Source organism: Zeugodacus cucurbitae, chromosome 4, assembly GCF_028554725.1.
Source record: "Zeugodacus cucurbitae isolate PBARC_wt_2022May chromosome 4, idZeuCucr1.2, whole genome shotgun sequence".
In the NCBI taxonomy this organism is placed as follows: Eukaryota; Metazoa; Arthropoda; class Insecta; order Diptera; family Tephritidae; genus Zeugodacus; species Zeugodacus cucurbitae.
In genome coordinates, this window is record NC_071669.1 from 42,916,804 (window position 1) to 42,931,913 (window position 15,110).

Sequence of the window (15,110 nt, forward strand, 5' to 3'; positions counted from 1 at the left end):
GAGACGACAATCCTCATCATACCAGCTGTTTTTTTGACTTTTCCGAAAACCAATGGTTTCGGTTGCAGCTGTACGTAAGGAGTTTGATATGCCGTCCCACAGCTCCCTTATACCGAGATGCTGATGAGTGCTCTCAGAGAGCAGGAGTGCAAGTCGAGTAGAAAATCGTTCGGCTGTCGGTTCTGATTGCAGCTTCTCGATGTCGAACCTTCCTCGTGTTTGTTGACGTATGCGCTTTTCTACACAGAGGCGGGTGCGTATTTTAGCTGCTACAAGATAGTGGTCCGAGTCGATGTTGGGACCACGAAGCGTACGCACATCAGAAACACTGAAGACATGTCGTCCATCTATCACAACATGCTCGATCTGGTTGCGAGTGATTCGATCCGGGGACAGATTTTGACATCGTGGCGGGGGCAGCGCTCATAGGTACGTTCTAGGCGCTCATAGAAGGTATCTTTAATCACTTCGTCCTTCTCTTCCGTCGGGGCGTGGGCGCAAATCAGCGATATGTTGAAGAACCTCGCTTTGATGCGGATTGTGGCTAGACGTTCATCCACCGGAGTGAATGCCAGGACTCGACGATGGAGTCTCTCTCCCACCACGAATCCCACACCGAATTTGCGCTCCTTTATATGGCCGCTGTAGTAGATGTTAAAAAGACCCGCCTTCTTCCGTCCTTGTCCCGTCCATCGCATTTCTTGGATTGCGGTGATGTCAGCCTTTACTCTTACGAGGACATCAACCAGCTGGGCAGAGGCACCTTCCCAATTAAGGGTCCGGACATTCCAGGTGCATGCCCTTAAATCGTAGTCCTTTAAACGTTTGCAGTGGTCGTCATCAAAATTGGGGTCTCTCATCCGAGGCTGTTTTGTTCTTTTCATTGGGGGGTGTTTGTATGTGGTGGGTCCCAAACCCTACGCACAACCGCATAAGCGGGTTTCGCCTTCTCACTTTAGCTCGCCTCCAAACGGATGTCTGTTGGCTACCCAGAGGATACTTGGTCTAAGACCGGAAGTCGTGAGCTGCTTGAGCCACATGTAAAAGAATCGTTCCTGGCCACTCCCAAGTGGATGGCAGTCAGAAACTTTCCTCACTTACGTGAACTTCTACATATGACTCCATCCTCAATCGGATTACCAAGATATTAACGCTCCATTGAGAGTTTAACTTATTATGTTAAATACTACCTAATTAGCATCTCACTACTCAGAAGCACACATACACAATTATTACATATTAGTTATGTGGCCTTTTCTCAAACTATGGGACCCCAAATGCTTGAAACGTTGCCTTGCCAATACAGAACACGCGCAGAAGAGATATTCCATTTTTCTCAGTCTTCTTGATCTGTCAGTTCCATTTTTCAAGCCTGCGTCACCACCAGACCAGTATGCCAACCATTTTCATGTCCTTCGTAAATCCTACCAACGCCCTTTGATCTTTCTTGCCACAATTCTGTTCAGATCAGTGTATAGATAGTGCAATTTATCCGTCCACTCCCCGACACTCTTGCGAATTGGAGCCGAAGCTTTTAGATAATACAATGTAGTAATGTAATGTAGCTTCCTGAGCCCCTCCACCTCGTTGGTCTTTTCAAAACTACTTGAAAATCTTTTCCAGAACCGACTTTTGGGTCTGCGCCCCAACTTTGTGTATTACATTAGAAGATTCTTATACTCGCAAGTTTAGACCTGTTGACAATTTTCTGCATCCTGCGTCTACAAGAACCGAGCTCCTTGTTCGACTCATGGTCTTCGAATTGTGCTTTAGTCACAGCGAAGACAGACGGACAGAAAATCTTTATTAAGAGCTTTCATGAATAAATTCATCCTCCTTCTAATAGTATTTTCTTTTCTCGATGAAAATGATACCTCTTTATATTTCAACATTATACAAATGTTGTATTACCTCTCATGGTAAAAGAACAATAAAATGTCTTCCTATCATGCTGGTCAACTCTCACTCACAATTTGAAAACCCGAGTACAGGGAAGAATAAATGATACACTTTTTGGAGAATAGAAAACGCTATAACTCTTCACTAAGGTCTAAGTTTGTCGCATAATAGTACCTGTCAGTTTCTATAATATTTCTTCTGACCTCATGTTTAATTTTTGCATTAAATCTAATGGAGAAGTAGATGTACCTATGGCCAAATGTTGATCTGGAGGATGTCGCTTTGGTCTCCATATTCTTCCATATGATTCGAGTTCATCACGCAAGGTATGATAACTTCGCCTTGCATAGAATCTGTCTGTTCAATTCTGATTATATTTGCAGAAAAGTAAAGTTTGTCTAACAACATCTGTGTCTTGCAAAAAAGCATAAGTATCAAATAAAATTACAAAGATTTTTTAATGCGAATGTAGAATCTCATGTTCAATATGTGTTATAGTCCGAATTGAACAATTTTTAGAAAAGCGATGAACAAAGTATTATTCCTATACCTTCATTGTTTATTGTTATATATATAATATACCATTCAAAAACCACCAAATTAATCCAGTGTAGGAGTCAATATTATATATGCGATACACTCAAAAATCCGCTTGGAAGAACGAACCGGTTTAAGTAGGTCAAGTATACATATATGTATTGAAGTTACCGCAGATAACCCTGATGACCATACAGAACTCTGGGTAGAAAAAATGTTTCTGAGATTGGATGAAGTGTTAGCGTTAGTAATACAGTAGTTTTACAAAATAACGAATATTCGATTTAACGAAAACCGCTTATAACGAATAAGCAAATTTTTTACATAGAGTACCTTAAATAACGAACATCGGGGATTTGTAAAGTCGGTTTAAGCAACAACATGAAGAAGATATATATAGAGTTTGAAATCAAATAAAATCTTTGTAAAAACAAAAATATAATTCAAAAGAAATGTGCAGATTGAAAACATGAGTACCTTTGATTGAAAATCTTAAAATTATTGATCAGCACCAAATAGAAGTATAAGTATCGGAATTTTGTAAAAAAAATAATTTAACCGTTTCAAATATAAAAAGATATGGTGAACCTTTCGAAGAATAATACAATTTATTAAACTGAATTTGCGGATATTTAACTAATTTTTATTGAAAAATATAATCTAAGTGAGTACTCGAATTAATGAAAAATTCGATGTAACGCACAGGCCTGACAATTAATGAATTTACAATATGCATAAGCTTAAATTTTGTTTTTTTTCTTATAAATATTATAATTACAATAAACCTGCATACCCAGACATATTTTGTAATCTTTTATTTTTTTTGCAAAAAGTCCATGCACCTATAACGGTTTGGGATATCAATGAAATTCATTATTCCTGTTAACGTACATTCGATGCCATTATGTATGAATTTTCGGTTGCAAACGAGCTGAGGTCTTTCTTACTGGTTTATGACAATGCAAGAATTGAAGAACAATATATTATAACCACCCTTGTAGTGACATGGCAAGTGTAACAGCCACTCAACAGATTTGCTGAATCTTAATTACAGCGCATTGAAAACTTTCTGAGGGTTATTTATGAATTCTGTACATATTTTGTTTATATCATTTCACTATCTTAATACAAATCATTATAGCAATACGAAGTGCCCTTCAAAGCACACGAATACAAAGTTTATGTTCTATGGAGAAATGCTTCAAAGTTCTTCATTAACTATACTTTGGTTTAAAATTAATTATATACATCAACATATGTATGTATGTATATGTAAGCTACTGCTATGAAGAGGCATATTGAGTAGTTCAGCAAATCAATAATCTACAGATGGAATCTCAAAAGTAAACAAATGCGACTATTCGCACAAGACGACTATTCATCACACATGTGTGTCTGTATGCATTTATATGTTGACGAGCTACTCACATAAATTCGGTTAAGCTTTAGTGGCGGCGCATCCCATTAGAAGTCTATAAATAAAATCTAAGCACTCATTCATTTACTGTTCTCAATATTAACTTACCATGGCGGAAGCGATTTCCTTCCGGTTTTTTTTACTTTATTCAATATCCAATGAACTAACACACTTTTTACGCTATAAGAGAGGAGCGCTCATGCATGTGTGTATGCTTAGGCGCTTTCGCGAGTACCAGGGACATAATTATGCTGGCTTATGCGGAGCATAGTAATTCGATTGTACACAAATCATCACAGTGGCCAGTTTACAGAAAATTGTGAATAAAAATCAGAATAGGTTAACTAGTACTTGATATGTATTTCAATATATGTTTAAATTAGACACCATTCGGAAACAACAACAACATTTCTAATTTATATTTCCAATTAGAAAAGTACCAAATTAAAGTATTCAAGAATAGTTTCTATTGTAACCTACTACGTCTAGTTTTTTTTTCTCTGGTAACCTCCCTAAGATCTCATCAGACTCCAAGAACCAATTCTGATTCTAAAATTTATTTTAAATTTTTATTTAAAATTTAGTATAACATACATAAATTTTATTTGTGGAAAGGAAATATTTTGTCCCCATTTCATAATATGGCAAGTAGTATTAGCAATATTTTATGATTTTACCAATGAAAGTTAGTATTTCACATCTTTAGGAGTTTAAGCCAGATATTTTTTGTTTAAAACTCCAAATTTTTTTGCAGAAGTAAACTGAGCAGATTACTGAACCACTGTGTTGACGAATGAGATATATATGCATTTAAGAATTCGTGTGCGTGCGTCCAGTGTCAACACGCTTGCATATCGAGACAATACGAGTGTCATCTGTTTTTGTTTGTCCGATGTCACAAACAGTGGCAGCTAATTTAAATAACGGTACTACAAATCTGATACATTCCACTCAGACAATGGTAATGTGTACTTATGTTGAGTAAAATATGTTTGTCCCTGAAGTTTGAGTGGTTGTAGTTGAAAGTGAGGCACACATTTCACATGATAATCTCTGAAGTAATTTACTCATACAAAGGAATTGCTATACAAATTGGAATATAAAAAAATGTTTATTTAGAAAGTATGCGTCTTTATTATAATACGTAGTATGTTAAAAAAATAAAGGGATTTAAAAAAAAAACAAATATCAGTCAACATTATTGTTGTAGCCTTTAAAATAGTCGTCATTATCAACTTACATATACCAGCGCTTTTTCACATCGACGAAACACTTCTCAAACGTTTCGATTTTTGGGATAGCTCTTTCAGCGATTTCTCTTCCTCTTTATTTTTGGAAATAGAAAAAAGTCACAGGGAAAAATGTCTGGCGAATATGTAGACTAGGGAATTGTTACAGTATTATTTTGAATTCACGAAAAAGCAACGGATTGTGAGCTTTTATTAAATTAAAATCACCAAGTTCATAAAAACACATCTCCACTTAGCGGCGTTAGTAGAATGTATGTCAACATATGTAATAAAAACTTCTAAATCTAAAACTTGACGATCTAAAGAGGGTTATATCGTCGAAATAATAGCACTTGGCCGGAAAAAATCCGGATCAATACCTAACAAGATATCGAGAACATGTTCCGGTATTTAAAATAAAGCAATTATTATAAGATTTATACCTTCACCCATTTCCTCTAACGCTACTCCTCTTTAATTTTATTTTTCAAATTTTCGCATTTGCACATTTTCAGTTCAGAGGAAGAACGCAGCATGGACGACAAATTGGTGTGTGACGAAGTACATTTACGTACATTAAGCCAATCACCTTTGGCGCTGCAATGCCAACAACAACGTAGACAGAGTAATCAGAGCACACAGAGTACAACAAAAACCATAACACCAATTCAAAGACGGCGCTGCTCAGGCGGAAATGCCATAACTATAAGCAACGAATTTGAGCTTCCAGGACCTCCGCTGGCTCAGCACGAGCTACTCGATGATGACGGAGACGATGACCCCAAATGCCAGCGAATCAGTGTGAAGAATCCCACAACCATTTCACTAACACTTGATATAACCGATAACGGTGATAGCGGCGTAGGTGGCGACGATGAAACCGACTGTGGTCTCAGTAATCCCGCAGTACAAACTGAGGACAATGACGGAGTTATAATAGCAGAAACACATAATGAGGATTTAATTGACTCGAGCATACTGCGTGTGAAGGTAGGTTATCAGTGTCCGAAAGCCCAGTTCAGCAGGGATGATTAGTATGTAATTAAATGTGGGACAAAACAAACTATTCCTAAACATTTAACAATACTTAAAATAATCTAAAATATCTTATATTATATCGCTTTTGATTTAGCACTTGCCCAACATGTTTAAGATACCACGGCTCCCTGGCGATGGCGCACATTCAGTGGATGATCAACGCACAGCCAAATCATGCCCATCCGCCACACCGTCCATCCATACGCATTGTAGAGCAGAGAATGAACCTCGGACCAAAAAGACGCACAGAAAGCTGCAGCATATTTGGCAAGACGATCAATTATGGTAAGCTAACAAATTCATTTGTATCATCCACGAAGTTGCTCATTCCCATAAGTGCAATGCCGTGTAATGCGACTACTTAACCGATGCTTATCGGTCAATCTGTAACTTGTTTATACATACTCGTACATATGTAGCTTGATTGAAATGTGTAATTTGCCGTACGAGAACCTAATTGAAATTCTTTAATTTCCGGTCAACTTCGGTCAATGTTGTGACATCCTACTTACGTCAATAGATTGTGAAGCAGAGGAGAGAAAGGCGAAATCGGAGCCAAGGCCACTTAACAATCAAACCTATGCAGCTTTCAAGAGTGCCAACGTTGTTAGTGTCCATCTCTCACGAATTCGTTCAAGCAACATTCTTTGGAACGTTCATATCTAACTTTGGTTCATTAAAAAGAGCAAGCTTGAAGAAATAGTGGTGAGTAAGGTATAAGGTGCATTTGGTATTTGGTGCATATGGTAAAAAAGTAACGACTAATGTGTGGTTACGAATCGGTTCATCATACACTACATAAATACATACATCGAAAATGCATGGACTTTGTTAACAAAGTAAACAGAAAAATATGCACTTATTTATAAATAATTGTAGAACTTTAATCTGGAGGGGTCTAAATAAATAATTGTAAGAAACTGAAACTACAGTATTTAATCCCTGATAAGGCTTTCTGCCAAATAAGCAACCTATTGAGATCCTCTACGAAGCGTTCAAGTTCCATACACCTATTTTAAAAGTTTTTGCATATTAACATAAGTGGCAACACGTCAAACTGTGAAGTTTAATTTTTTCTCGGTTCTTGAATTTGTGCTTAAATTTATCAATATAATTAAAGAAAGTTTACTTTTAATAAGTGTAATCTAAAGCTAAGTATTTGTGCTAATTTGCTTTTGTGTTATATTTCAATTTTAATTGTATTTTAACTATTTTCTTAAATTCTGGTGCCGAGTCTTTTAAATCATTTGTTGTTGTTATCAATTATCAATTTTCTTTCATACTTTGCAATTGTTTGTGGGATTGCATATTGTTTTTGTTTTAATTTGCTCTTTTTCTTTTGATTCGTTTTTTTCTTTCATTTTTGCTCACAGCTGTTTGCGTGTAATTTTTTAAGTGGCTCAGTGCTTCTCAAACTGCTCACTATTATATTGGTTGTGATCTCGGCTAATTCAATATAACTATCTTTGTTTTTCTATTTATCATATTTTAATTTTTATTATTATTTACTTTTTTGTTATTTTCCTTCAATTTAAATTTTTTCATAATGACTTGCAATTTTCCGAATTGCACTTTTAAAGGCGATTCTGATCGTTTTGTTTCTTGTTGGCTTTGTGACGGGCTTGCCCATCTTAAATGTGCTGGATTGACAGGTAGAATCTTAGATTCTATTCTCGATGGAAAGGCTCTGCGCTGGTCGTGCTTAAAGTGTAGACCGACAGATATTGAATTATTTAAAGTTTTTAAACAGGCGCGCAATAATTTTAAAGAAATCGGTCGAGAACTTCAAAACCTTACAGAAAAATTTAAGCATTATGAAGTGTTGTTTCAATCATTTAAATGCCTAAATGATCAAGATGATAATGCTAAGCCCTCATCAAAACGTAAACGTCCGTCTAATGAAGAACCTGCCACTTTGTCCGTAAAAAGTATTTCACCGGTGAAATTAGACCTTATTTGCTGTGCACTCTTCAATACCATCTGAAGAAGTAGAAGTTCCTCATGCGGACTTTATTGAATTTAAGTGCATACGAATTTGTATTAATAAATTTTTTATTTATCTAACTTTATCTTATATTCCGCCTCAATCGGACTTATCTGTATATATGCAGCATGCTTCTTTAATAAATAATGTTTTTTCAATTGCTAAGAATATTGATTACATAATTGTTCTAGGCGATTTCAATTTACCGTGTGTATCTTGGAAATCTGTTGACGATTGCATTACCCCTTTTTGCACTCGTTTAAGCTTTAATGAGTTTTTGGAAGAAATGTCTGGGATGGGTCTTAACCAAATTAACTTAATTCCGAACAAGTTTGGTAAATTCTTAGATTTGGTCTATGTTGATAATACTTCAACAGTTTCTGTGGTCCGATCTGATCCTTTAGTTTTGCCAGAGGACTCTTATCACTCTGCCTTGGAAATTAATATCGAAATCATAGACGAATTACTTTATACAACAAACAGGACCTCTGTTCAGGGTTCAACTTTGCGAAAGCTAACTTCAAAAAGATTAATTGTGAACTTTCTAAATTGACTTGGCCCGATTACAGTGGTAATATTGAATTAAATGTATCACATTTTAATGAAACAATTTTTAATATTTTTGAAAGATTTGTTCCGAAATGTTTTATTACCAAAAGAAAAAGTTCAAATTTGTGGTATTCGAATGAGCTATGTAAATTAAAAAATAAAAAAGCTCGTGCTTTTAAACTTTATAAAAAAACTGGAGCTCTTGTTGACTATTTAAAATATTCTAAATTGCGTCGTCAGTTTGAGGAACTTAACAAAAAATGTTATAAAAACTACATAATCAAAGTAAAAAATAATATTATTCGTAATCCGAAATTGTTTTATGGTTTCATTAACTCCAAACGCAGGATTTCCAATTTTCCGTCCGCGATGAAATATAAATCAACAATGTCATGTGACAATTATATTATTTCTAATATGTTTGCAGAATTCTTCAAATCCAATTATTGTTCAAACTACCCTATGAATGTGCCATATCATCAAGTGTTATGTCCGAGTACTGTAATTAATACACCAATTATTTCTGAAACAGATGGCTTAAATTATTTAGTTACGTTAAAAAATTCGTTTAAATATGGCCCTGATATGATTCCCTCAAGTTTTCTTAAAAATTGTGCAAAATATATCTATCTGCCCTTAACTAAGCTTTTTAACCTATCTCTTAAACAAGGTATTTTTCCGTCAATGTGGAAAAACTCTTTTATATTACCTTTGCATAAAAGTGGAGTTAGATCATCTGTTGAGAACTATAGGGGGATAGCTAAAATGTCAGCTATACCCAAACTTTTTGAAGCTATTGTCACTGACCAAATAACTTTCTTAATCTCTCCTTTAATTTCATTTTCTCAGCATGGATTTTGTAAAGGGAAATCTACAGTAACAAACTTGCTTGAATTTGTAAACCATGTGTCAATGGGTTTTAGGGATAATAAGAATACTGATGTTATATATACAGACTTTAGTAAAGCATTCGATAGAGTAAACCTCTCAATTCTTTTGCAAAAACTGGATCTTCTTGGTTTTCAACCAAGACTTCTTGAATGGGTATCCTCATATCTTACTAACAGAAAACAACAAGTTTTATTTAATAATACATTATCCGATTCAATTAGTAGTCATCTCGGCCCGATTCTGTTCTTGTTGTTCATCAATGATATACCTTCTGTAATTAAGTTTTCAGAAATTTTATTATATGCGGATGATGTAAAACTTTTTAAATCATATACTTCTTATAACGAAAGGACTGAGTTGCAATCGGATTTAAATAATTTAGTTGCTTGGTGTCACAAAAATGATATGCCACTGAATCTTAAAAAATGTAAAACGATGTGCTTTTCGCGTAGAACTGTTGATCTTTCTCCCTATGTAATAAATAACTTCAGTTTAGAGCAAGTTTTTAGCTTTGTTGATTTAGGAGTTACTATGGACCCTAAACTAAATTTTAATTCTCATGCTAAAATCTTAAAAGCTAAAGGTGCTCTTAGCTTTGATAAACGTTGGTCTAAAGAATTTAGTGATCCGTATATTACTAAAATTCTTTTTACAACGTTGGTAAGGCCAATATTGGAGTATGGTTCTGTGGTATGGAATTCTAGCTATCAATCCCATTCTGATAAGCTTGAGTCCGTTCAAAAACAATTTTTACTCTTTGCTTTAGGCCACTTACATTGGGATTCAAGATTGAATCTTCCTCCGTATACTAGTCGTTTAAAACTTATAAATCTTCCCACACTCACTAGTCGTAGAGAAATGCTAGGTATAATATTCCTAGTAAAACTTCTGAATGGTTTAGTTTGTAGTTCATTTCTTTTGTCTGATATTAAGTTTAATGTCCCATTGCGTTCATCCAGGCAGTTTAGACCATTATTTCTAAAATCTTCTAGAACCGGTTAAATGAACCGTTCCCCCGAATATGTCATGATTTTAATTCACATTCCAGCACATTTGATCCATCTGACTCAATATTTAGCATCAAAAAAACTATTTTGTCTTCTCTTAATAATTAATATTCAGAAATTTTTAACTTTTTGTTTTTATAAATTTTTAAATCTCAGCTGTTGAAATGTTTCTTTCTGTAGCTGAGCAGTTTGAAAACCGGACGCTTAAAAATCTCTTGCCTTTCTAGACTCAGCAAATTCCGCTCGTATGCGGACTGCGCCCCACGCGTCGGTTGGGCGGGAGGAGGGTAATCGTTTGGGTTAATAAACAATGCTCATACATGCCTTATGTCTTCAACATTTACTTAGAGAGGCGGGAAGTAATCAGGATCCTTAATTGGTTAAATATGCAGATCAAGATATACAGAAACTGTATATGTAACTTCGCTTGTTTGTATACCTTAAAGATATCGCATGGATTGTAAAGCCTTATTCATGAGCTTTCGTACAAATTTAACACAAATTTCTCATCCTACCGGTGTGTCACCCAATCACGTGACGCATACTGTCATTTGCCTTTCCGTTATCACAATTACGAGTAGGTACATACATAAGTTGATACCAACTAAGTGATTGTCAAAATACTGTCAATCAACAGAAAAAATGTTCAGACAACCAAGAGGGAAACAGGAAGCAAACTGCCTGCGGATTGACAGACTTAGAATACTGTTACATATTTCTCAAATAACCTCAAGCTCTTCTACAACCAGTCACACTTATCTATATATGCAAGCACACAAATATTCATACGAGTAGGCATTTGTTATTGTTTGGCAGGAGAACATGTCAAAAATGTCTACAAATTACGTGTTTGTCTATTTTTCTATTTTCATTTAGCATAACTACAACAACAGCACCATCACATATTACGGCGATGGAGAAGTGAAATTGGCCACAGCAATCACCTGGTCTGTTTGTTGTATTGTCGCCAATGTGGGCATTTGCTATTTGGGATTTTGGAGAGGCTTCGCCAACAACTATTTATATTGGACAGCTGTGTGTACTTGGGTACTGATGAATATACAAGGTAAATCACTATGTTGATGATGTATCACACTTACGTTCACATATTCAAGCGAGTTTATCTAATTTTTGTTGCGGCAAAACTTATGTCCATTAAATACAACTTAAATATTACGAAATGATGTAATTTTTCATGACAAAAACAAAAAGTTGAGTTCTTTTGATTTCATTTTCAAAACTGAGTTGAGTTGTAAAGAATGTATAAAATGTCTAACAATTTATTTCTTGTAAAACTAGAATCAATAAATTGTTTTATAATGTATGTTGTAGATATAATTAATTTCCGTCTAACCCTCTTCACTTAACGCCTTTAATTATTAAACCTTTCAATACTATATTTTCATTCTGTTTCATCAGCCGCAATCCAAATTTTGTTGAATGATATAAATGTTTTGATATATTTCTTTACGATTTCAATTCAACACTATAAACCCAAAAGCTGGAGCTCTTCTCCACATAACTTTCATTTCGCCTAACAAAAGTATTATGCACATATAAAAGTAGATGTATTCGCATAATTTTTTTGATTTCACCAGCGTATTAATCTCACAGTGAAATAAACACATTGAAATCTCTCCCCAATATCGTATTTAATCATACATACTTGACTATTGAAGCAATATTGCTCCAAGGAACTTTTGAACAACGATAAACAGCTTATCGAACTCCTCTTGTATTAAGAAACCAAATCTGAAGACTTTCGCTTTTTAAGCTTGGACTTGCGTGCTTACCATAAATGTTAAATTCAGGTAAAAGTCAGTTTACTTTTCTCTGACGATGACAATTTTGTATTTCCTACCAAGTAAAAGTGGCCTCCTTTACTTTTTCTTGCTTCCTCAAATATCGTATTAACTTTGCATACCTAATTACACTTCGATTTTTCTGTATGAATGGCAATGTTAAAAATCTAAATTATATTCACATATATCTTATTTTAATTACAATAAATATTGCAACTTACAATATTTTAATAAAATATTCTTTATTTTAATTTACCTGCAGAACTTCCTTTTAAATCAAGATCTTGTGGTAACAGATCATTGGCAGTCCGGGTTGATGGTTTCTCTAGCAAGTACGACATTTACGCCAATGGGAAGTATATATATATATATATATTTATTTGGAGTAGGAACCGCTTTAAGCGATTATAGCCGAATCCACCGGACCGCGCCACTCATTCCTCCTTTTTGTTTTTTGGCGCCAACTGGAAACACCAAGTGAAGCCAGGTCACTTTGCACTTGGTCCTTCCACCGGAGTGGAGGTCGTCCTCTTCCGCGGCTTCCTCCAGCGGGTACTGCATCGAATAGTTTCAGAGCTGGAGTGTTTTCATCCCTTCGTACAACATGACCTAGCCAGCGTAGCCGCTGTCTTTTTATTCGCTGAACTATGTCAATGTCGTCGTATAAATCGTACAGCTCATCGTTCCATCGTCTGCGGTATTCGCCGTTACCAATGTTTAGAGGACCACAAATCTTGCGCAAAACCTTTCTCTCGAAAACCCCAAGAGTTGTCTCATCGGATGTTGTCATCGTCCACGCTTCAGCGGCATACATCAGGACGGGAATAATGAGCTACTTATAGAGTTTGATTTTGGTTCGTCGAGAGAGGACTTTACTTTTCAATTGCCTACTCAGTCCAAAGTAGCACCTGTTGGCAAGAGTGATTCTGCGTTGGATTTCAATGCTGATATTGTTGGTATTGTTAATGCTGGTTCCCAGATAAACGAAATTATCTACAACTTCAAAGTTATGACTCTCAACAGTGACGTGGGAGCCAAGACGCGAGTGCGCTGACTGTTTGTTTGATGACAGGAGATATTTCGTCTTGTCCTCATTCACCACCAGACCCATACGCTTCGCTTCTTTATCTAGTCTGGAAAACGCAGAACAAACGGCGCGGTTGTTGCTACCGATGATATCTTGTAGAAGATTGTACCCTCTCTATTTAGTTCTGCAGCTCGTATTATTTTTTCCAGCAATAGATTGAAGAAGTCGCACGATAGTGAGTCACCCTGTCTGAAGCCTCGTTTGGTATCGAACGGCTCGGAGAGGTCCTTCCCGATCTTGACTGAGCTTTTGGTGTTGCTCAACGTCGTCAACGTTAGTTTTGCAGGGATACCAAATTCAGACATCGCGGCATAAAAGCAGCTCCTTTTCGTGCTATCGAAGGCAGCTTTAAAATCGATAAAAAGATGGTGAGTATCGATTCTTCTCTCTCGGGTCTTTTCCAAGATTTGGCGCATGGTGAATATCTGGTCCATTGTCGATTTTCCAGGTCTAAAGCCACACTGATAAGGTCCAATCAGTTCGTTGACGGTGGGCTTTAGTCTTTCACACAATACGCTCGACAAAGCCTTATATGCGATATTGAGGAGACTTATACCACGGTAGTTGGCGCAGATTGTGGGGTCTCCCTTCTTATGGATTGGGCAGAGCACACTAAGATTCCAATCGTCAGGCATGCTTTCTTCCGACCATATTCTACAAAGAAGCTGATGCATGCACCTTATCCCTTTTGCGGTTGTGCGTAGGGCTTGGGACCCACCACATAAAAAAATCTCCCCATTGAAAACAATGGGAAGTATAATCCACTCTAATGTCATCACAACCCAACGAACTACAGTTCAAGGGCTAAGTCCAACAATCGTTAAAAATCGGGACATATATAAACCTACAATTTCTTGTGTGACACTTCACCTATCCAGTATCAATGTCGAAACGATTACATCGACGACAAATTCGCTATACATTATATAAGTATATATATGTCAATGATGATATAGTGTCCTTTAAAATTACTTGTAAAATAACAGTTAACTAATAATTTGAAACTGTTGAGTTTAATATGATTATATTATATACATATTTGCATAGATAAAGAATGAAAATGTATACGTCATCTTTAAATCAATTATATAAGTGTCATTAGTGATGAAATCTTATAATTTGTTTTAAATTTAAGTCTATCCTTGCTTCATTGTATTACTGAGAGTATAAATTATTGTTATTATAGTAGCAAAATTAAAAAAAAATGTCTAATATTAAATAAAATACAGATTAAAAAATAATCTTTGTTGTTTATTTAAAAAATATTTTTAAAATGCCTGGTATAGCTAACAAATAGGCAAGATCTGCGCTAAAATCCCTAACTAGGGAAGCAAGTATCGGAGCTAAAATATCAATGTAGTTTTTAAAAGCATCAAATAAATTAAATATTAAGTTGAGGCATTTGTTAGCCGTCTGTTACAACTATTTCTCAATGAATAACAGATAACAACAGATTTCTTCATTAAAAGATAAACGATCCAACATTGAAATTATTAAAAATTACTTCCGAAATTCGGAGCCAATGGCATCAACTTTAAGAGCGGTACATCCAATTTATGGTTGTCATATTCGCTCTGTCTGACCGCTCAATGATAACCGATTATTTTTAGCCCAAATTGGATAATATGGATATGGACAATATGTGGTTCCAACAGGAAGACGCCACAAGC

General features: G+C 35.6%; 1 protein-coding gene across 5 annotated transcripts in view; it reads left to right on the forward strand.

Moving 5' to 3' along the window:
- The window catches only part of LOC114804747 (uncharacterized), a 102,827-nt gene that overhangs the window by 30,167 nt on the left and 57,550 nt on the right, over nucleotides 1–15,110 (forward strand). For all 5 annotated transcript variants that reach the window (XM_054229476.1, XM_054229474.1, XM_054229477.1 and 2 more), the window contains exons 2-3: nucleotides 5,598–6,072; nucleotides 6,215–6,405. In XM_054229476.1, the coding sequence (XP_054085451.1) occupies nucleotides 5,598–6,072; nucleotides 6,215–6,405 (666 nt within the window). The remainder of the gene's footprint in view (nucleotides 1–5,597; nucleotides 6,073–6,214; nucleotides 6,406–15,110) is intronic.